Consider the following 23,698-nt stretch of genomic DNA (forward strand, 5'->3'; position numbering starts at 1 on the left):
GGGAAAACAATTGTGGTGAGGCTGCAACTAGCACTGAAAGCTTATCCTTAACCACTTTACCACCGGAGGATTTTCCTGTTTTACGTCCAGGCCACTTTTTGCAACTTGCCACTGTGCAACTTTAACTGACAATTGCGCGGTCATGCAACATGGTACCCAAACGAAATTTATGTCTTTTTTTTCCCCACAAACAGAGCTTTCTTTTGGTTGTATTTGATCACCTCTGCACTTTTCATTTTTTGCGATATTAATAAAAAAAGAGCGAAAATTTTGCAAAATAATTGACATTTTCTACTTTGACAGTTAAAAAATATCCAATATATTAAATTTTTGTCATATATTTAGGCCAAAATGTATTTAGATACATGTCTTTGACAAAAAAATTCTCAATAAGTGTATTTTTAACCGCTTTAAGACCGGAATATTTCACCCCATTCCTGACCAGGCCATATTTTGCGATTCGGCACTGCATTATTTTAAGGGACAATTGCGCGGTCATGCAATGCTGTACCCAAATTAGATTTATGTCCTTTTTTCCCCACAAATAGAGCTTTCTTTTGTTGCTTTTGATTACCTGTGCGATTTTTACTTTTTGCGCTATAAACACAAAAAGAGCGACAATTTTGAAAAAATAACAATATTTTTCACATTTTTTTATATGAAATTCCCCCCAAAAAAATGTAAAAATCAAAATTTGTTAACATTTTAGGCCAATTTGTTTTCCGCTACATATGTTTGGTAAAAAAAATCGCAATAAGCGTATTTTGATTGGTTTGCGCAAAAGTTATCGCAGCTACTAACTACGGGAAAGATTTATGTAATTTTTATTGTTTTTTTTTAATTAGTAATGACGGCGATCTGCGATTTTTTTTGCGGGACTGCGACATTGTGGCGGACAGATCGGACCCCTAACTGACATTTTTGACACTTTTGGGGGTGCCAGTGACATTACTACAGTAATCAGTGCTATAAATATGCACTGTTACTGTAATAATGACACTGGCAGGGAAGGGGTTAACTTTATTGGTGATCAAGGGGTTAAATGTATGCCTCATGCTTACTGACGTGTGTGGGGGGAGGGGATTGTGTGACACAGGCACAGATCGCAGGTTCAGCTATGCTGAATCCTGTAATCTGTCCCTACCTGTCACATAGGAGATCCGCCCACTTTGTTTACACAAGCAGGCGGATTTCCTCACTCGATCCCCGGCGATCAGGGAAGAGCGGCGGTGATCACCACCTCTCCTCCCCTGGCCCAACTCCCGCTGTGTCTTAATACAGCGGGAGCGAGCCTCCGGCGGCGCGCGCCGCCGAGAAGGGGAGGAGTCCAGCGACGTAGGTCTACGTTGCTGGATGATAACGAGCCACTTTGCCGCAGTACCAGCTCAGTGAGCGGTCGGCAAGTGGTTAAACTTGGTGAAGAAATGATGAGATATGGTGTAGTGCTGCGCTACCTCTTTTACAAATGTAGAAATGCACTAACTTCCGTGTATATACACTAGCTACCATATCTTGACTAGCATCATTATGGGTTGTTAATATACACATATATACCCACTCTTTAGCCCCGCATGGTATCACTTTTTTATAATGTGCTACGTCCGCCATATAGTTAAACACTCCAGGACAAGTTATTTTGGCCCCTGTCACACTACACACTTATAGATCAGCAGTTCTGCTACAACAATATGGCATTTTTCACAGTCCGAACTTAGACCTCTAGTGCCGCCTTAATGGTTAAAAGCGCCTCCTCTCGCTCCCTCTGTCATCCCCGGAAGAAGTCACGACACACGTGACGTAACGCGTAGGGCAGTACATAGCAGACCTGGAAGTGACATACTCGGAAGAGATGCACACACACTGCGCTGTCAAACATGTTTTTAAATGTGAGTTTCCAAATGTTTTTTATTTAATAAATTCACTTAAATACTACACCATGAGAGGCCTCTGTGTTTGTACCCTTCCCACAAGAAAATAATAGGAGTAGCAGATACAGGACAAACTGCGAGGGCCCCATTCATTCAAAACCCCAGGAGACATCTGTATATTTCTAAGGCTGTATACAAGAAAGTGTCAGGTGAGAGGCAAACCACACAGATAGGTGGCACCCCACTGAATATCACCTGCACTTTCTTCTACAACCCTGGTACCATAAGGATTCACTGACTGCATGTTCCCTTGGATATAGATGACCTAGATTGCACAGCATCTGATACTAGGACACGTCCTTAATTATAGAAATACATGTGAAGATACCACTTGGAGTCAAATCCCTCTAAAAAATATCCAGTCACTGTATCGGACACTGAGCACTTTCAGGATATATACACATATTTTTTGCACACTGTTTGTTTAGGCATAAGCAGTTTTGGCTCACACCCGCGTATCACATGGTATATTTTATTTCACGAGCCACTAATTGATATTTCCCCATTTGCACCTATGGATTCATTTTCCAGCACTTTATTTGCATATCCACAGTTATTTATTCGTTTATTATATTTTACAATTTTTATGTATTTATTATATTACTTATAATGAATTGTATCATGGTTGATTATCAGTGATGGTAGCACTTTACAGGATTGATGCACTTAGCACGCCTATCTATTTATTATTTATTCAATCTAATATTTATTCTGTTACACTGCTATGTTTGTAAAAGAGGCAGCGCAGCACTACACCATATCTCATTACCCTAAAGTATACTGTAACTAAAGGGAAAACTTTTGTTTTAAGTTTTGGACAGAGTGGAGATGGATTAAAACACCTGTCAGTTTATACTGCTGTCTTTGCCCTGTTAGGGAAATTCACCCTCTCTATTTACCCTGTTAGGGAAATTCACCCTCTCTATTTGCCCTGTTAGGGAAATTCACCCTCTCTATTTGCCCTGTTAGGGAAATTCACCCTCTCTATTTGCCCTGTTAGGGAAATTCACCCTCTCTATCTGTCCTGTTTACCATTATCATTGAAAAGTGAAAGCGAACAAAAAAATTGCAAATTTTTGGTTGTCCCCCGAAAAGTAATAGAGGGGAAATCTTCCAATCGGGACACTAGTTTTGGTGACCTGGATTCCCTTAATTTGCAGGGATTTCCCCTCACTTCCGGTTTTGGCTGTGGAACAAGAAGTGAAGTAAAATTTCCCTATTGGGACAAAGATTTTAAAAAAACTGACCTTGCCTTACTCTATCCAAATTTTTTTAAAGAAACCTCATAGTTGCCTATAGTTTTACGTTCAATATTTTTATATTTTATGGGTATGTTCACATATGTGTATTTTTTAAATCACAACCTCTATCATTTTCATGTACTCCTTTCATCTGAAGTAGCTGGTTGAGCCTGCCAGTCATCGTTCTTTCTTGTTCTAAACTGACTACACAAGCACAGAAGCTGTTCTATGTTAGCGTGGTCAGTTTTTATCCTTCCACTGGTCATTCATAGGTGCAGGACACTGTGCAGACAAACAGCATGTCTGTATTGGGTAGTTTGTTTAGCCACCTTGCCCCCCCCATCACAGTCAGACTCAGGTACACCCCCCCATCTCAGCCTGCCTTTTGAGGATGCCCCTTGCTAAAGCACAGCCTGCATCTTACCTCAGGCCGAACAGACTAAAAAATAAAGGCACAACATGTATCTGCACAGTGTCCTGTAACCCCGCCCCTCACTATCAGGAAGAATAGATGCATGGTCACATGATAGAACTTTGTAACCTTGTAATCTACTCTAATCTTGGTTATCTAAAAGGCATAGAATGTGTTTAAGCCTTATTCACAGGGGTGTACTGATCTGTACGCCCGCCCATAGGGTCATGTTATGCACCCAGGGGGTACAGGTGGTCCAGACAGCTTTGTGCAGTCAGTCTGTTCAAATTACAAGCAGGCAGCTGCCTGCATCTTCATGGACCAGTTTGTCTGCATTCTGAGCCTCATATTGGTTCTTCATGGAACATCTAGGGATGCATGTAGAAATCGGTGAAGATCCATGCACTGGTTGACTCGAACAGGCTGAATACACGCAGCTGCACAGTCCACCTCTGCACTCCGATAGTGTACACATTACCCTCTGTAAGGTTATACTTAGCAGTACGCTCTTGTGAATGAGGCCTTATAGTTCTCAGATGATGTCTGTATTTTATTGTATTGTTAAAGTGGCCCTGTCACCACAAAAAAAGAATTGGATTCTAAAATAATACCTGGCTTGGTTCTAATGGCTGTACAATGATGATTTAAAAAATATATATATATTTTTAAAAAAAGTGCAACTCCAAGATAAACTTGTTGTAGTTTTGGAGTGTGGAATGGCCTCACCTCAAGTTCATTTCCCTCACTTTCTGTTTTGCAATCTCTGGAATAGGAAGTAAGGGGAAATCTCCCTAACGGACAAACAATAAATACCTAATAAATACTGTAACTTGTCCCTGCTGTATCCAAAAAAAAAATGAAAAAAAAGAAAAAAAACAATGGCTAGTTTGTGCACTGTACTATTTTTATGCAAATACCTATTTACTGTATCTGTCTGAGAAAATGATCTGTGTTTTTTTTTTTTTTTTTGCCCAGCGTTCTCTGAATCAAGCAATTTGGGTGAAACTGTAAGACAATCTGCAGTGTCTGAATTCAGTGACAGTGACCAGGATGCCTTTGATGAGCTGGATATGTTGACTCCACACACCAGGTCATTACAGTCTTTGGAAAATGCACATAGTGAGTCATGTGGAGACTGCTCATCGGATTCAGGTGTGTTTCCAGCTATTAAATATTACATTTATAATGCACAGTTGTTATTTGTATGGTAAAATGTAAGTAAATACTAAATTGTGTCCAATGTAGTACAGAACATCACCCTTTACTTTGACGTTTCTTCTAAATATTTTCTGTATATTTTTTCATGATAAACAGAGCACCACCGCATGTCCACCGGCCTGACACTCCTCAATAAAAAGCAGCTACTGTATTTTAAGTTGGACCTAGTATTAGATATTTTTTTCTTTTGCTAAGTGCATTAATGTTAAATAGTGTATCATCGTAAAGCCAGCCATAGATCGTTTGATTCTCAGCCGGTTCAGCAGGGACTGGCGCGAGATTTGAACCATCTATGAGCAGGTTGATTGTCCCCAAGTCGATCCACCGATCGACTTGGGGACAATCAGCATCTCAGATTTTTACATGCAATTATTGCTAGCAGCTATAGCAATAATCACTGTGTTCTCATGGCAGGGGCAGCTCTCTGCAACCCCCCCCCCCCCCCACCAGGATAACACAATAGTTCCATGTGCACCTGCCGTTAGAACATGGTGATTTTTGCTAGCGGCTATAGAATATAGCCATTGCCAATATTTGCATGTAAAAATCCAACATGCTGGTTGTACCCAAGTCGATCAGTAGATCGACTTGGGTACAATCAGCCTGCTCAAAGATGGTTTGAATCTTGGCCAGTCCTTGCTGAACCGGCCAAGTTTTGAACTATCTACGGCTGGCTTACAATGCTTTCATCTGGTTATCTCTCTAGAAGGATGGAGCCAACCTTTTTCAGACATTATCAAGGGTCACTGTCTATTTCCTGGATTAAAACGGTATAGATGCAGTTTTTTTTTTGGTTCAACTAGAGGGTTGAACGATAAAAAAACCTGACAGATCCTCAAATCCACACAAGCGATGTGTATGCAGAGATCTCCCCCACTGTGCTATTGTATTCTGACAGTGGGGATGTCCCCCACTGTCAGAATACACAGATCAGCACTGCAGACATTGGCTGCAAGTACTGATCGAATGCTGGTCTTCTAGCATGATCCTTCAAAAGAAAGCAGTCGAAGTTAGTGAATGGAGAGGAGTACACATGCACTGAAAGATGGCTAGTGCCTGAGTTCAAAACCGGTGTACCTAGCTTAAAATGCTGGCTCTGAAATTGTGCTGTCATATAAACATTGGTGCCTGTGTTTATTTTGGCTATGTTCACAAATGTCTGACGCTGATCAGCTCCTTGCTACAGCCACTCACCTTGTGACTTTATGAGATCTTTCAGTCTTATCACTGGGGAAAGGAGGAAATGCTTCTTCTTGCCTGCAGCCAACTGATGGCATCATCTCAGACTAGGAGTAGCCACCTCCCTGCCTGACACTGAATAACTGACAGAATCTATGGCCCAGTGTGCCACCTGACCCCAAGGCATACCAGCTGCAATACAGTATGGTAGTATTTTGTCTGGTCCTTTCCATAGGCCCTTGGTCACTTTGGTGGGACTGGTGGATCTGATGAGTTAGAGGGGGTAGAGTTGATTGAGCTGTCTCCATAACCAAGGTGCAGGACATAGGATGGCACCACTAGCTCCAGTGTTTGCCCCAATTTGCATTCTTCCCAGCCATCTGCAAATTTACCCAGTGCGCTGTAAAAGGCATGCGATATCCTTCCCACGTGGTCCAGCGGAACATACACATTATCTTTCTCATGCTGCTGGAGGGCAGTGATGACCTTCTAGGTGGAAAATAGCAGCTGGGTACTCGCTATTGCAGTGCAGCATAGGTCACCAACTCGTGGAAGGTGGCAGACTCCACAAGTAAGAATGGAGGTAGCTGTAAAGCCAGCAATTTTGTCAAGCTGGTATCAAGACACTGGGCATGAAGGGTGATTGGGTGGCAATTATTTCTTATGCACCAAAAGCTGTGGAAAAGACATTTGTCTGGTCAAGGAGGCTAATGGAGATAGTGAGGTGGGGTTAGGAGACTTATGGCGCCTTTGCTTGGCCCTACTGCGTTAACAGGTGCTGACCTTCTTCCCTGCTTGATTTGCTGTACGCTAACTTCTCAAACCCCAGACTTTCATCTCTATCACCTAAGGCCATACATGTTGCAGTGTATGCAGATGGGAGTTTTTGTGGAGTGGGTCGGCAGGGAGGGGTGAGGAGGAGGAGTGTGAGCTTTTTGCTGCTGTTTGGAATTATCCATGTGTTGCTCCTACTGAGCTTTGTTGCAGTGAATCCTGTGTTTCCTCATGCATATGGTACCCAAACGACTGGGACATTTACCACACTTCAAATACTGCAGGTAGAGGCTGCTAAACTATATGGCAATGCCCTGCCAGGCAGTGCCTACTAAAATAATAGGACGATTAGTCCCTCCAACTCCAGGAGCATGTTGCTCCTGCCCCTGAGTGAAATCCTAATGCACTGCTTATGTGCTTCTCCCTGAATTTCCTCCTCTACAATCTCAGGCACTGAGGTACATTCTGCCACCTCACTCTTCCCACCTTCCTCATAGCTTGAGCTTACTTGGCAGTAGGCTGAAGCTGCAGGAACAGGAAAATTATTGGCAAGTGCTGCTTCCTGCCTAAGTTCCCTTCCTCTATGTCTCGCACACTCTTTTCCTCAACCTCAGATAAAATTAATTCATGTTCATCCGCCAGCACAAAGTTAGTGATGCCATGAAGCAATATTTCAGCCAACTCCTCCATGACAGTTTTAAGGCAGATGAAAATGTGTTGCTCTGCACCTTGGAGGAGAAAGAGGAAGGTTTGGTTAGCCATTCCATGAACTCTGCCATGTACTCTGGCTACACAGTTTGGCCACTGTCTGAAACAGAGATAATGAATATATAGGATTACCTAACCTTATTAGCAGCTATGGCAGTAGGGGGTTGAGAATGTCATGCACTAATAAATATATACTGTGTATATATATATATATATATATATATATATATAGATATATATATATATATATATATCTATATATATATATATATTTACTGTATATGTATATCAATAAATATATATCAAAGGTTTTGGGATGCCTGCCTTTACACGAACATGAATGGCATCCCAGTCTTAGTCTGTAAGGTTCAATATTAAATATTGAGCTGGCCAACCCTTTGCAGCTATTACAGCTTCAACTCTTCTGGGAAAGCGGTCCACAAGATTTAGGAGCGTGTCTGTGGAAATGTCTGACCATTCTTTCAGAAGCCCATTTGTGAGGATAGGCAACTGATGTTGACAAGGAAGCCTGGCTCACAGTCTCCGCTCTTATTCATCCCAAAGGTGTTCTGTCAGGTTGAGGTCAGGACTCTGTGCATGCCAGTCAAGTTCCTCCACCCCAATCTAGCTAATCTATGACTTTATGGACCTGGCTTTGTGCACTTGTCCAATTCAATTGATGGAGGGGGGATCATGGTGTGGGGCTGTTTTTCAGGGGTTGGGCTTAACTCCTTAGTTCTGGTGAAGGGAACTCTTAAGGCGTCAGCATACCAAGACATTTTGGACAATTCAATGCTCCCAACTTGTGGGATGGCCCTTTCCTGTTCCCATATAACTGCGTACCAGTGCACAAAGCAAGGTCCATAAAGACATGGATGAGCGAGTTTGGAGTGGAGGAACTTGACTGGCCTGCACAGAGCCCTGACCTCAACCTGATAGAACACCTTTGGGATGAATTAACGTGGAGACTGCGAGCAAGGCCTTCTCTTCCACATCAGTGCCCTGACCTCACAAATGCGCCTCTGTAAGAATGGTCAAACATTCCCATAGACACACTCCTAAACCCTGTAGACAGTCTTCCCAGAAAAGTGGGCCAACTCAATATTGAACCCTACGAACTAAGACTGGAATGCCATTAAAGTTCATGTGTGTATAAAGGCAGGCATCCCAATACATCTGGTAATATAGTGTGTATATATATATATATATATATATATATATATATATATATTTTTTTTTTTTTTTTTTTTTCCATCCTTCTTAACTCTCTGAAAAATTTGACTATTGGTCTAAAAATATAAAGATTTGAATGTCAAATAATCTGAGGCTATCAGACATATTGGATACTATTGTTTACATTTTGAATATAATCATCTTCTTAGAATTATGATTTCGTACTGATACAGCAATACCTGTAAATATGGATGCTATGTGACATACAAACTCTTTTCATATGTGTGTTGTTTTAACCACTTTACGACCGGCGCACGACGATCTACGTCGGCACTCAGCCCTGGCCAGGCAAACTGACGTAGGCCTACGTCAGCACAATTTGCCGGCCCTGTGCGCGCTCCCGCGCGTCCCCGCCGCCGATGATGACTCGATTGGGTTCAGAACCGATCAGTCATCAGGTCCAGGCCAATCATTTTTGGTCTGGACCTGTTGATCGGTCCTGCCCAATCAGATCATCCTCTAAGCCTGTGAAATGTAAACACAGGCTTAGAGGAGATGTGCCCTCCCCCCACAACGGTCTTTTTGGATCCAGCGTGAGAGGAGAGCACATCTTACTGTGAGTACTGCACCAAGCACACCCACACACAGTTAGATAGGCACATTTCACCCCCGATCGCCCCCCCCAATTAACCCCTACAGCACCTGACACAACACACACTATATACAGCATATAGCATATACCTATATACCTGTATAAGTGTGATTTGTGAACAGGTGTAGCACTTGCGACCCCCCCTTTTCCACTCAAATTACCCCCCACCCCCCCCTAATAAAGATTTAACCCACTGATCTCCCCTGACCCCCCCCTGATCACCGCCGTTAACCCCTACACCCTCTGTCACATCAGCACTAATACAAACGCAATATACGGTGTTATTGTATTTTTGTATTAGTGTCATTGTGATCAGAATTAGCGCAGGCGACTAAGTTTCTGTCCCAAGAAGGTTTAGGGTCCCCGCCACCCGCCCAATAAAGATTTAAGCCCCTGACCCCCCCCCCTGATCACCCCTACACCCCCTGCCATAACACACACCGTATACAGTATATAGCATTTTGCTATATACCCGTATAAGTGTGATTTGTGGTCAGGTCTAGCGCTTGCGACCCCCCTTTTTCCACTTGAATTACCCGCCACCCCCCCCTAATAAAGATTTAAGCCCCTGATCCCACCTGATCCCCCCCTGATCACCGCTAGTTAACCCCTACACCCTCTGTCACATCAGCACTAATACAAACGTAATATACTGTGTTTTTGTATTTTTGTATTAGTGTCATTGTGATCAGAATTAGCGCAGGCGACTAAGTTTCTGTCCCAAGAAGGTTTAGGGTCCCCGCCACCCGTCCAATAAAGATTTAAGCCCCTGACCCCCCCCTGATCACCCCTACACCCCCTGCCATAACACACACCGTATACAGTATATAGCATTTTGCTATATACCCGTATAAGTGTGATTTGTGGTCAGGTCTAGCGCTTGCGACCCCCCTTTTTCCACTTGAATTACCCGCCACCCCCCCCTAATAAAGATTTAAGCCCCTGATCCCACCTGATCTCCCCCTGATCACCGCTAGTTAACCCCTACACCCTCTGTCACATCAGCACTAATACAAACGTAATATACTGTGTTTTTGTATTTTTGTATTAGTGTCATTGTGATCAGAATTAGCGCAGGCGACTAAGTTTGTGTCCCAAGGAGGTTTAGGGTCCCCGCCACCCGCCCAATAAAGATTTAATCCCCTGATCCCCTCCTGATCACCCCTACACCCCCTGCCACAACGCACACTGTATACAGTATATAGCATTTTCTATATACCCGTATAAGTGTGACTTGTGACCAGGTTTAGCGCTTGCCACCGTTCCTTTTATCCTTAGGATACCCGCCAGTCCCTTCCAATAAAGATTTAAACCCCTGATCCCCCCCTGATCACATCCCGTTAACCCCTACACCCTCTGTCACATTAGCACTAATACACACATAATATACTGTTTTTACTGTATTTTGTATTGGTGTCATTGTGACTTGAGGTTGCGCTAGCTAGCTAGTTTCTTTCCCAAAGGAGGTTTAGGGTCCCCGCCACCCCCCCCAGATCCCCAGCGCATAGTTTAGAAGTAACCCCTTGATTGCCACACACGCACGCACGCACGCACGCACCTACACTTCCATTTCTAGTATAGTGTTTGAACAGATCAATATCTGATCTGATCAGAACTATACTAGCGCCCCCATAGTTTAGGGTTCCCAAAACGCGGTGTTTGCACGATCAGTACTGATTCCGGCCAGCACCTGCGTTTAACCCTTTCACCCAGGCAAGTGTAGTAATCAATAGATTACTGTCACTTGCAAAAAAACACAAGACACAAAACCGCTGTGTTAGCAGAGTCAGGCCTGATCCCTGCTAGCATTAGCAGTTTTTTTTTGTAGCGCTTGAAATAATCTTCGACAACCAGGTGCTTTTATTACCTGTGAGTCGCATCACTGTACGAGTAAATTTAGTTACCAAAATGACCAAACGTTCGTACAGGGATGAAGAGCTTATCAGTTTTATGCTGACCGAGTCATCTGATAGCGAAGGGGAAGCTACAATGACCGAATTAGTGTCAGTATATGAACCTGATGACGGCAGCAGCTCCCTGACAGATAGCTCCGACGACAGATGGGTCCCTGTTAGACCCAGGCGTACCCGACCCCATTCTGAAGTTGTTGTGATGCAGGAATCGCAGGGTGCTCGTATGGAGCAGAGTGTGGGTACTAGTGCCGCTCATCCTTCTGGCGACCTGGCAAGCGCCAGCGGCCTAGTACAACCTGGACCTAGTACAACCAGCACTGCAGTAAGACCTGGTGACGTGGCGAGTCCCCTAAGTGCAGTTGAAGCTGGTGCGGTGGCTAGCACAAGTAGTGGCCCGCGGCCACCGCGTATTCGAAGACAGGCCCGTAGAGCCCATAGTGCCCTCCCTGATGCGCTGGCATTTCCTAATTGGCAACCCACTGATACTACAGCGCCAGTACTTCCCCCATTCACCGCCCAACCTGGAATCCACGTGGAGACAGCTGGTTTTACGCCCCTGAACTTTTTTGAGCTGTTCTTCACGGAAGATCTTTACAGATCTATTGTGGATCAATCAAATTTATATGCACAACAGTTCATCGCCGCCAACCCAAATTCACCCCTTGCCAGACAATTCGGCTGGAAACCTATAACGGTTTCCGAATTTAAGATCTTTCTGGGCCTTTCCCTCCACATGGGCATAACTAAACAGAGTGAATTGCGGCTATATTGGTCCACTAGCCCAGTTCACCATATGCGCATGTACTCTGCCTCTATGTCCAGGACGAGATACGAGCAAATTCTGCGATTTATGCATTTCAGCGACAATGAACTCTGTCGTCCTCGGGGAGACCCTGCATACGATCGGCTCCACAAAATTCGGCCCCTCATAGACCACTTCAATCAGCGGTTTGCAGCCTTGTTTACCCCCGAACAAGTTGTCTGCGTTGACGAGTCCCTGATTAAATTTACTGGCCGCCTTGCTATGAAACAGTACCTCCCCAGCAAGCGTGCCAAGTACGGGGTCAAACTGTATAAATTGTGTGACAGGGCCACAGGCTATACAGTTAGTTTCCGGGTCTATGATGGAAAAGATAGCTGTGTGGAGCCCCCCAACTGCCCAGACTACATAGGGAGCAGCGGTAAGATCGTTTGGGACTTGGTGTCACCCTTATCCGGAAAGGGGTACCATTTGTACGTGGACAATTTTTATACAAGCGTGCCACTATTTAGTCACCTTCTCGATTTGCAAATTGGCGCATGTGGCACCGTGCGACCTAATCGCCGGGGCTTCCCCCAACGGCTTGTAGATTCCCGTCTTAGTCGGGGGGCGAGAGCCTGCTTGAAAACGGACAAATTACTTGCGGTGAAGTGGAAGGATACACGGGATGTTTATGTTCTGTCCTCCCTTCACCCAGACACGACGATCCAAATTCCTACGGCAACTGGCGTTATGGAGAAACCCCTCTGTGTCCACGAATATAACCTTAATATGGGAGGGGTGGACCTTAACGACCAGCTTTTGGCGCCGTATTTAGTTGCCCGTAAAGCCAGACGCTGGTACAAAAAAGTGTCTGTTTACCTATACCAATTGGCTATGCTGAACGCCTTTGTCCTATACAGGGCGTCAGGACGAACTGGATCTTTCCGGGAATTCCAGGAAGAGATCATCCTTGCCTACCTGTACCCAGGAGGCATGCCTGCCCAACTTCCCCTTCCAGATGCAGTGAGCCGGCTGCATGAGAGGCATTTTTCACATGTCCTCCCGAGTACCCCTACCCAAAGATGGCCCCAAAGAAGATGTCGTGTCTGTAGCAAGCGCGGATTTAGGCGTGACACCCGTTATTATTGTCCCAAATGTCCTGACCAACCTGGTCTCTGCATCGGGGAATGTTTCGAGCGCTACCATACACTAGTGGATTATTAGCGTAGGGTACAGCACGACACAGTGTAGGGCACATAAACACAGGGTCTCGAAGGATGTTGGATGTCCATCGACATTTTGAGAGACCCAAGCTGGAAGAGAAGATCGCAGAAGATCGCAGTCCCTCCCAAATCAAGAAGTAAAGGAACAGTTAGAAAGAAAAATAAAAGGATCCAAAAACTGTTGTGGTGTCAGTAATTTTATATGTCCTTCTACTCCTTCCTACTATACTTTTTTCAATGTCCTTTGTTTGTTTTTTCATTCTTTTGTGACCTGTTTCTCTTGCAGGTACTTGTCGGCTACCACGCATTGATTTTATATATTCTGACACAAACAGTGTTTGCGCTCAGCATATATGGATACCTTTGCTGATAGCAGCTGTGGTGATTTTCTGATTTCAGCACTGCAGTTAAAATCCTATTTTGGTATACGTGGATAGCGCCGTGTATACCCATCATTAAATTCAGTGGGTGGTTGTTTGGGCGGTTAATGATGAAGATCCAAAAACTGTTGTTGTCAGTCATTTTATATGTCCTTCTACTCCTTCCTACTATACTTTTTTTCAATGTCCTTTGTTTGTTTTTTCATTCTTTTGTGACCTGTTTCTCTTGCAGGTCCCTCGTCGGCTACCACGCATTGATTTTATATATTCTGACACAAACAGCGTTTGCGCTCAGCATATATGGATACCTTTGCTGATAGCAGCTGTGGTGATTTTCTGATTTCAGCACTGCAGTTAAAATCCTATTTTGGTATACGTGGATAGCGCCATGTATACCCATCATTAAATTCAGTGGGTGGTTGTTTGGGCGGTTAATGATGAAGATCCAAAAACTGTTGTTGTCAGTCATTTTATATGTCCTTCTACTCCTTCCTACTATACTTTTTTTCAATGTCCTTTGTTTGTTTTTTCATTCTTTTGTGACCTGTTTCTCTTGCAGGTCCCTCGTCGGCTACCACGCATTGATTTTATATATTCTGACACAAACAGCGTTTGCGCTCAGCATATATGGATACCTTTGCTGATAGCAGCTGTGGTGATTTTCTGATTTCAGCACTGCAGTTAAAATCCTATTTTGGTATACGTGGATAGTGTCGTGTATACCCATCATTAAATTCAGTGGGTGGTTGTTTGGGCGGTTAATGATGAGTAATACTACGCATTATTCCTGTGCTGATTTCTGATAGGTTCTCTTTTTTTCCGTTCAGCCCACAGGCTGCATGAAAAAAAAAAAAACCTATATGCCAAACAAGGACCAGCAATGTACTGGTACGTTGCTGGACTTTGAGTGGTTATACCAGGATGATGCCTGCAGATTTAGGCATCATCTTGGTATCGTTTTTTACAGCCAGCGGTCGGCTTACATGTAAAAGCAATTCTAGCAGGTAATTGGCCGCTAGACTGCTTTTACATGCAGTGGGAGGGGCCTCCCCCCCCCCCCCACCGCCGCCTTCCGCAGCCTTCCATGGTTTTTCTCTGGCTCTCCTGTCCCACCGGTTAACCCGAGAGTGCAGCCGGTGGTTCAATTATCTAACCATAGAGCTAATTGGAGATGAGAATGGCTCCAATCATCTCTATGGCCTAAGATGCCGGAGGCTACGAGCATTTTATGACTTCTGTTTCGCCAGAAATAAACAGGGCCATTGGGAAATTGGGAAAGTATTTTATCACACCAATTTTGGTGTGGTCAGATGCGTTAAGGTCAGAGGAGAGATCTAGAGTCTAAAAGACCCCAATTTTTTTAAAAAAGAGTACCTGTCACCACAGATTGCTATCATAGGGGATATTTAAATTCACTATGATAACAATAAAAATGATTTAAAAAAAAAAAAAATTAAAGGAAAGGTGTCAAAATAACATAAAAAAGGAGAGGGGCGTGGCCGCGGCGCGGAAGATGGTCGCATGTTGATCTAGCTCCGCCGAGCCACCAGGGACAAACAGCCTCCAACAGAGCATCGGGACCGGTAACACCCCGCAAACCATCCCCGCGACCTCCGCATACAATTACCGCTATGACCCGCCGCAAGAAGGGACCGGAACAGTCCAACAAACTGTCCGGTTTCCTTATCTCGCAGAGCCCAGGGCTCCACCAAAATGGCGGTGGCCCGGGAACACAGGGAAGACAGGGTGCCGCAACGCTTCACAGACTGCAGCCACTCTCTCCTGCTCCTTCAGCTCGCAGGCTGATAGCTAATCCAGACAGCGGCCAGTCGTCTGGCTCTCCTTCTCCTCCATCTCCCTCATCCAGGAGCCCAGCCAAAACAAGACAGAGACTGGACTCTCCTCAGAAACATCACATGTGCTCAGGTATGGACACCGATCTTCCTGCACAAATTACACCTGCCTCTCAGTCCCCTGCCTCGGATCCATTTGCCTCATTCCCCACTGGATCTAACCCTATCTCTGAAAAAACCATGAGAGACATGATGTACACATTACGCAGCACCATGCAAGCTGATATGATTTCCTGCATGCAGCAACTCAGATCAGACATGGGATCCCTGGGCTCTCGGGTTGATTCTTTAGAACAAACTGCTGACACACATGCTTCTACTATCAATTCTGTCATCACCACAATTAATACCCAAACGGATGAGATTAATTGGCTTAAAAGCAAAGTGGCAGATTTAGAAGACCGCTCACGGCGGAATAACGTTAAGATAAGAGGGATCCCTGAGACGGTCCTGCCTAATCAGCTTCTGCCCCATGTCATGGCACTTTTCCACGCACTGGTGCCATCTGCATCCACCGCGGATCTGACTGTTGATAGGATACACAGGTTGCCGAAACCATCATTCCTCTCGGGGGATGTTCCTAGGGATGTACTCCTTAGGGTTCATTTCTATCACATAAAAGATCAAATTATGGCAGCCGCACGTCAAAACATGCCTCTCCCTGAGGGCTACCAAAATCTACAACTGCTCCCGGATCTCTCCCGGCACACTTTACAGACCAGGAGGAATTTAGCCACTATTACAAAGGCCCTGCGAAATCACCAGGTGCCACATAAATGGAAGTATCCGGCGACCCTCTCAGTTACTCATGGGGGCTCCACTATCCTGATCAAAACCCTGGATGAGGGCATCCAGGCCCTAAGACGGTGGAATTTCTTGCCACAACAGCAATTTGAATCTCCTACATCACCACCTCTCAGGCCGCTGGAAGCTGACTGGCACGTGGTTTCACGTAAGAGACCCCCCACACCTGCTCCATCATTCCCGAGCTCTACTATGCTACCTATCTAAGTTCCAATATTGTCCCTGGCCATAGGAGCAACCGCCCTCTTGGCCCTCCATGCTTTGCTTTGTATCGGTTTTGTCCGGTCACGGACTGCAGAGACGGTCCTATTCTTACTTTTGCATTTGTTTTTTTCTATCCTTTTTTGTTGCATTTCTGTTCACCTTCCTTTTTCTTCATGGCACCATCACTACCTTCATTGATTATCCACGTCGGACTTCCGCAACTAGGCTATTAGTCTTTGGACACCTGAGGGACTTGGACTACCGTGTTTCTTCCGGAACCACATCAATCACAGTCTCACTTCTGCATCCGGTTAAGCTATGACCATCAAGTTCTTATCGGTCAATGCCAATGGCCTGAACCATCCTGCTAAACGGCGCACGCTTTGGAAGGAGGCTCAGACCCACAACGTGGACATATTGGCAGTCCAGGAGACTCACTTTAAAGCTGGAGCTCACCCATCTTGCACTCATAAAGACTTTTCCCAGATTCTTCTTGCCTCTGCCGACGACAAGAGAGGGGGAGTTCTGCTAGCTTTTAGGTCTTCGTTGTCGGTCAAAATTCACCAATCGGTTTTGGATCCACAAGGCAGATTCATAATTGTTGTTTGCGAAGTAAATGACTCTCTTTTCACCCTCGTGAACCTCTACGCCCCAAACTCTCACCAACTAAGGTTTTTGAGACGTTTGCTCAAGCAGGTATACTCAATCAAACAGGGTCGCTTGCTGATGTGTGGGGACTTTAACATTGTTGCAGACCCCGGGCTGGACACTTCCTCGTCCCCCCGGGGCCGGCAACAATCAATGGGGGGGCTACTCCACTCTGAAAAATTGTATGATGTCTGGAGGTGTCAGCACGCCACAGAGCGTGACTACTCCTACTTCTCCCCTAGACACAGGTCATATTCACGAATAGACTTGTTTGTGGCTGATCTGGATCTACTCTTGAAGGTATCCTCCTCGACGATCCAGGACATAACTTGGTCAGACCATGCCGCAGTTGAACTGATCGTCGAGGAGGGTGCTCGGGTAGCACCATCTCGGGTATGGAGATGTGACACGGGGATGCTGCAGGACTCGGGCTGCTCTGCCCGGATCTCGGGCAGTATTCGGGAATTCTTCTCTTTTAATGCACCGTCGGTCTCTGACCCCTGGGTGTTGTGGGGTGCACACAAGGCCTTCATTAGGGGTGTGTGCATCCAGCAGCAGGCTAGGAGAAAGAGAGCGCGGAATCAGAAAATGTCTTCTTTGTTGAACGAGATTCATGTCCTGGAGGGAAGTAATAAGCGGAATCCTACCGCCGCTATGTCTACACGACTGGCTCAGCTCAGACTAGAACTCCGCGTCCTCCTCCTGGAGGCATCGGACAAACACCTGAATTATTTGAAACAAAAATCTTATTCCCAGGCGAACAAAGCAGGAAAATTCCTAGCAGATAGAGTAAAAAGAAAGCAGGCCAAATCTAGAATTCCATTCCTTATAGATCCTATCACTAAAAGCAAACTGACCCATCCACAGGCTATAGCGGATGTGTTTGCGTCGTTTTATGGCTCCTTATATAACTTGAGGGATGACCCTTCGGAACATCAACCCTCGGCAGAGGATATAGAGCGATTTCTCAGCGCCATCACTTTACCATCGTTATCCGCTTCCCAATTAGTCACCTTGAATATGCCCATCTCATTGGAAGAGGTCAGTACTAGTATTAAAACCCTGCCGAAAGGGAAGTCCCCGGGCCCAGACGGCATTCCTAATGAGTTTTATCAGCTATACCTCCCGCACATAGGTCCCGCACTAACAGCTGTATTTAATAAGGCCATGACAGACGCCAGCCTCCCCTCAGATATATTGAGAGCACATGTAGTTACCCTACCGAAACCCGGTAAAGACCCTACCACCCCGGCAAACTTTCGTCCGATTTCATTACTGAACTCGGACGCCAAAATATATGCGAGGATACTATCTAAACGCATCCAACCACTCCTCCCAAACTTGATCGCTAAAGATCAAATGGGCTTTACCCCCGGACGCCAGACGTCTGACGCCACCAGACGCATGATAAATATTCTCCACTTAGCCCGTAGGAATAAGACCCCAGCGGTTCTTTTAACTCTTGATGCCGAAAAGGCGTTTGATAGGGTCCATTGGGGATACATGCGCGCCACTTTACAGAAATTTGGCTTCTCAGGTCCTATATTTTCCGCCATCCTGGCCCTCTACTCCACCCCGTCTGCCCAGGTATACACTTCTAGTGTACTGTCTAAGTGTTTCCCCATTACTAACGGTACGAGACAGGGCTGCCCCCTGTCTCCCACAATTTTCAACTTGCTAATAGAGCCCCTGGCAGAAACTATACGCTCTCACCCTTGGATTACAGGTTTTGCCTTTCCCACCTTTCACCATAAAATCACCTTATTTGCGGATGATATTATCCTCATGCTCTCGAACCCATCCATATCACTTCCAGCTGCCTATGAGGTTTTACAGAATTTTCATTGCATCTCCTATTACAAGCTCAATGCATCTAAGTCCACGGTTTTAAATATAGGAGTAGACTCCCGTGCTCAAAACCTGTTGGCATCCGTAGTCCCCATCCCCTGGTCCTCAGACAAAATCCACTATTTGGGCATTGACCTACCAGCAGACCCCACAAAACTCTTGACTGTTAACACAACCAGACTCCTCGCCAAGCTACACATAGAGACTTCATGTATGAAACCCCTACACTTGACTTGGCATGGTAGGGTGAACGCGTACAAAATGTTTATGCTTCCGCAAATCCTGTATTTATTCAGGGCCCTTCCCATACACTACCCGGCCACAATCTTGGCTAAGTTCTCTAGTCAAATGAAAAGATATATCTGGGAGGGGAAAAGGGCTCGTTGCACGCCGTCCACCCTTACTACCAGGAGATGTTTCGGAGGGGCTGCGGTACCTGATATTCAGGGATACTACTGGGCCACTATATTAGCACAGGTCCGCAAATGGCTCCACACGAATGATGCTCCCCTCTGGGTGACCCTGGAGGCGAGCATAGCACCTACCACAACCCTTCGGGACTTGCTCCTGGGAGATTCGTGGGTCCCGTGGAATCTCACTTCTCTCTCACCCTCCATGCAAGCCTCGCTTAGAGCCTGGCGCAAGATCTCAGGGCCCAATAAAGACCGCGTCCTCGCTCCCGATGATGCTATCTCATCCTCGATCTTACATATACACCTACCTGATCTCCCCTCAAGCATAACCGTAAATGGACACTTAACGACCTTGCAACAACTGTATGAACGAGGCCTATTATTACCCCCAGATCAGCTCCAGTCTAAATATCGGATCCCACGCTCGAGCTCTTTCCACATGTACCGCATACACCACTTTATGCGTCATCACCCCTTACCAAGCACTAGAGTAGATGGGAAGATTTGGGATTTGCTCACCACTACTCCTACTGCTCCTCCGAAGTTGTCCGATTATTACCACACACTCTTGGATACCAATACATTCTTCAAAACTTTAACCATGTTCAAATGGGATAGGGATCTCCGGGTGAGCTTCTCAGTATCCCAATGGCGAACAGCACTGTCGGAAGCCAACCGGCATACTCAGTGCACCAATCACTGGGAGATGACTCTTAAGCTCACCCACAGATGGTACTACACCCCATTTCGCTTAGCGGGCTTCTCCAGTTCATGTTCCCAACTGTGCTGGAGAGATTGTTCTAGTGTAGGCACACTACTGCATATAATGTGGTCCTGCCCATCACTCACTAGCCTGTGGCGTCAAGTATTCAGTTTTATCTCCAAATACACAGGCTGTATAATCACACCCAATCCGGCTCTAGCCATCCTGCATTTAGGGATAGAGGCTATTCCCCTACCGTTTAGGCCATGGACCTCACACGTCCTGCTAGCCACTAGAACGCTCATACTGCGGAAATGGAAGTCCACTGATGTGCCGAATATGTCAGAAGTTGTTTCTCTGTTGCGTATGAACTACCAGTTTGAAAAGTCCCTGGCGACTAATAATTCACAACTGCAGAAATTTAACAAGCTCTGGGACTTTTGGTCCACAGATTGATAGATTGATATAGTGAAGTTATTGTATTTCATTGTACATGCCTGCTACTTGTGATTGCCATGTAGTTTTGTATCGAATTGATACGTGCTTTCCTTTATTGTTGTTATGCATTTAAAAACTTAATAAAAAATATTTAAAAAAAAAAAAAAAAAAAAAATAACATAAAAAAGCAAAAGAAAAAAGAAAAAAAAAAAAAAAAATTGAGCCCCCCCTTACCCCCGGTGCTTGCGCGCAATGGCGCACGCAAGCGGTGGTCTAGTGTCATATGTAAACCACAATTGCAGCATGCATGTGAGGTATCGCCGCGATCGCCAGATCGAGTGCAGTAATTCTTGCAGTAGACCTCCTCTGTAAGTCTAAAGTGGTAACCTGTAGAGACTTTTAAAGGTTTTCAAAAATGTACATACGTTTTTGTCGCTGCGCAGGCATGCGCAATTTTTAAAGCATGTCATGTTAGGTGTCTATGAACTCGGCATAAGATCATCTTTTAAATTTTACCAAAAAAATTGGAATTATATAGTGTATTTGTGCAATAAATTAAAAAAAAATGTATTTTTTTCGCAAAAATTGCGTTTGGAAAATCTGTGCGCAAATACCGTGTGACAAAAAAATTTGCAACATCCACCATTTTATTCTATAGGGCCTCTGCTTTAAAAAAATATATAATGTTTGGGGGTTCAAAGTAATTTTCTAGTAAAAAAAAAATATTTTTTCATGTAAACAAAAAGGCACAGAAAAGGCTTGGTTTTCAAGTGGTTAGAAGAGTGGGTGATGTGTGGATAAGATTGAGCATAAAATGCCGGGACTGTTCAAACACCCCCCTAATGACCCCTTTTTGAAAAGTAGACACCCAAAGCTTTTTTCTGAGAGGCATGGTGAGTCCATGGAGTATTTTATATTTCTCTAGCGCTCATTGACAGACGTAGTCCTCGGTGATACACCACCTTCGGGTTATGTTGCCTCCACAGGAGCAGGACTAGACAGGAAATTAAAAAGCTCTGGCCACACCCTAGGGGCAGTCCCAGAGGGTATATCCTCTCTCTCTCTGCCTCAGCAAATCAGTTATTTTCTGTCTAGTTAGGAGTAAGGACCTAGATACCTTGCTGGGATCTTAAGGTCCTGGCAAGAATTTTTTTCTTAAAGGATTTTTAGACAGCTTTTTTTCTCCAGTGTTCCTGTGAGATCTTCAAGCAAGAAAGCTGAACTGGGCGACGGGCTGGATGTTGAGATCCGGTGGTCACCCCAGTTCAGCCTACGAGCGCGTGCAGGCCATAGCTCCGCGCTGGGTCGGCCGCGACAAAGTCCCATTAAAAGGACTGAACCCGCGAGTTAAACGTCTCGCTGAAACGCCAAAGACCATGAGTCACGGCGTCCGTATCGGTCGACAGCCCTCCCGCCCCGGTGGAGAGGGGTACTGTCAGGAGTTGGTGCCCGCCTGGTTCCGGTATGGTGAGTAGTATGTTCCCCCTTTTTCCCTGACGGGTTTTGTGGTGAACGCGGGCCCCTCTCTGTATGGTAAGAAAGAGTCCTTTCTATCCTATAACATGTCACAAATCCTCCTACTTTGAGTGTGATTTTATGTGTGCAAAAGCCAGGAGGCTTGGTTTGGGAGCTAACAATCTATTGTATACATGTTTAAAAGATGTAATCTGTGGCATTCTGGGAATCTTATGGGTTAAGTATAAGCTACCTACCAGTCAGAAGCCACGGACATGTAGACTGCCTTCCAAATCAGATCTCCAGCTATTAGCAGGCCTCCCGAACGGCCATGCGGTCCGCCAGGGCCGGTACCGCCAACCACGCCATATCCCCATGCAGAGAGAGTGTTGTGTGCCCTGCAGCACACCGCTATTCAGTATAGGCCGCCGCCATTTTTTTTGCTGGATCGCACGAGCCGCCATTTTGGCGTAGCCTCGTGTCTCCAGCATGGGGGCGGCCATGTTTGAGGTGATCCTACACCTCGTGGAGCTTGGGGGAGGCGCCGGAAGGCGTGCAGAGGGGCGGAGCCGCCTCCTTTCTTCCTGGGCAGCCAGCCAAAAGACTTCCTGTTTGTCAAGACAGCGCTGTAAGCTGTTGCAGTTTAACTCTGAGCATCAAGTGGTGAGCCTGGGGGTCTATCTCTCTCTCTCTCGATCGATAGGGATCCCTAGCAGGTAACACTAAGGGGCTTTTTGTGGCGCTGGGGGTCAGAAAAGAAAAAAAAAAAAAAAAAAAGTTTTTTTCTTTACTTTTGAATTATATTATCCAGGAAGTAACTGGAGTTATTATGGACCCTGCCACACATATTCCCCCACCTGTTTCCCTCGAGGGGGCCTCGGGACCCGCCGGTGCACAGAGTATAGAGTCATTTACAGCAATTTTGGAGTCTATGGTGGCTCGGGTGGAGGCGGCCTGTCAGGGACGGGGGTCAAGGAAGCGACCCCCGCCTACCCCTATACTATCTGACACCTCTGACTCAGATTCAGAGATGGTCACGGCAGTTGCAGGTTCCTCTGCAAGGGCTGTTATCCCAGGTAAAGCCCCCTCAGACAGTGAGGAGGACGCTTCTTCTCTTGCTATAATTCAGGAAGAAGCATTGGTGGACGCACTAGTTGTGGCAGTGCAAGAAACCTTAAAACTTGAGGCTTTACCGGCAGAGGCAACTGAAACAGAGAGGCCTTTTGGGACTAATAAGCCCATCAAGACGGCGAAGGCTTTTCCTGTACCTAAATGTTTTGGTAATCAGATTAAAGGAGAATGGGAGCATTCTAAACGTACCTTTACTATTTCCAAGCGTATTGCTAGACGCTATCCGTTTGAGGAATCCATCATTAAGAAATGGACGGTACCACCAGTCGTGGATCCGCCTATTTCCAGGCTGAATAAAGCCACGGTTATTCCAGTGGAGGACACTTCGTCCTTTAAGGATCCGGTGGATCGAAAGATAGAAGCAGAGTCCCGCACTATCTTTTCTCTGATAGGGTCAGCATTTAGACCAGTAATTGTTATTGGTCTAGTTTCCCAGACACTTACGGAATGGGCGAAAATGGTACGCCAAGATCTTAGGGGAAAAGATATTCCCCAGGAGACATCTGATTTGATGGAACAGATCATACAAGGGCTACGGTTTATCTGTGACGCAGCCTTGGACACTACTCCCTTGTTAGGGCATGCATCTAAGTTAGCAGTGATCCTCAGACGTGTGCTGTGGTTAAAATGCTGGTCAGCTGACCTAGGTTCCAAAAAG

The 23,698-nt window shown here is 45.5% G+C and overlaps 1 protein-coding gene across 4 annotated transcripts in view; it reads left to right on the plus strand.

Moving 5' to 3' along the window:
• LOC309552023 (uncharacterized protein) overlaps positions 1–23,698 on the plus strand; it is a 472,505-nt gene that overhangs the window by 187,583 nt on the left and 261,224 nt on the right. For all 4 annotated transcript variants that reach the window (XM_082252767.1, XM_082252768.1, XM_082252770.1 and 1 more), the window contains one exon: positions 4,557–4,733. In XM_082252767.1, the coding sequence (XP_082108893.1) occupies positions 4,557–4,733 (177 nt within the window). The remainder of the gene's footprint in view (positions 1–4,556; positions 4,734–23,698) is intronic.

This window comes from Pelophylax lessonae (assembly GCF_965119305.1).
Source record: "Pelophylax lessonae genome assembly, chromosome: 4".
In the NCBI taxonomy this organism is placed as follows: domain Eukaryota; kingdom Metazoa; phylum Chordata; class Amphibia; order Anura; family Ranidae; genus Pelophylax; species Pelophylax lessonae.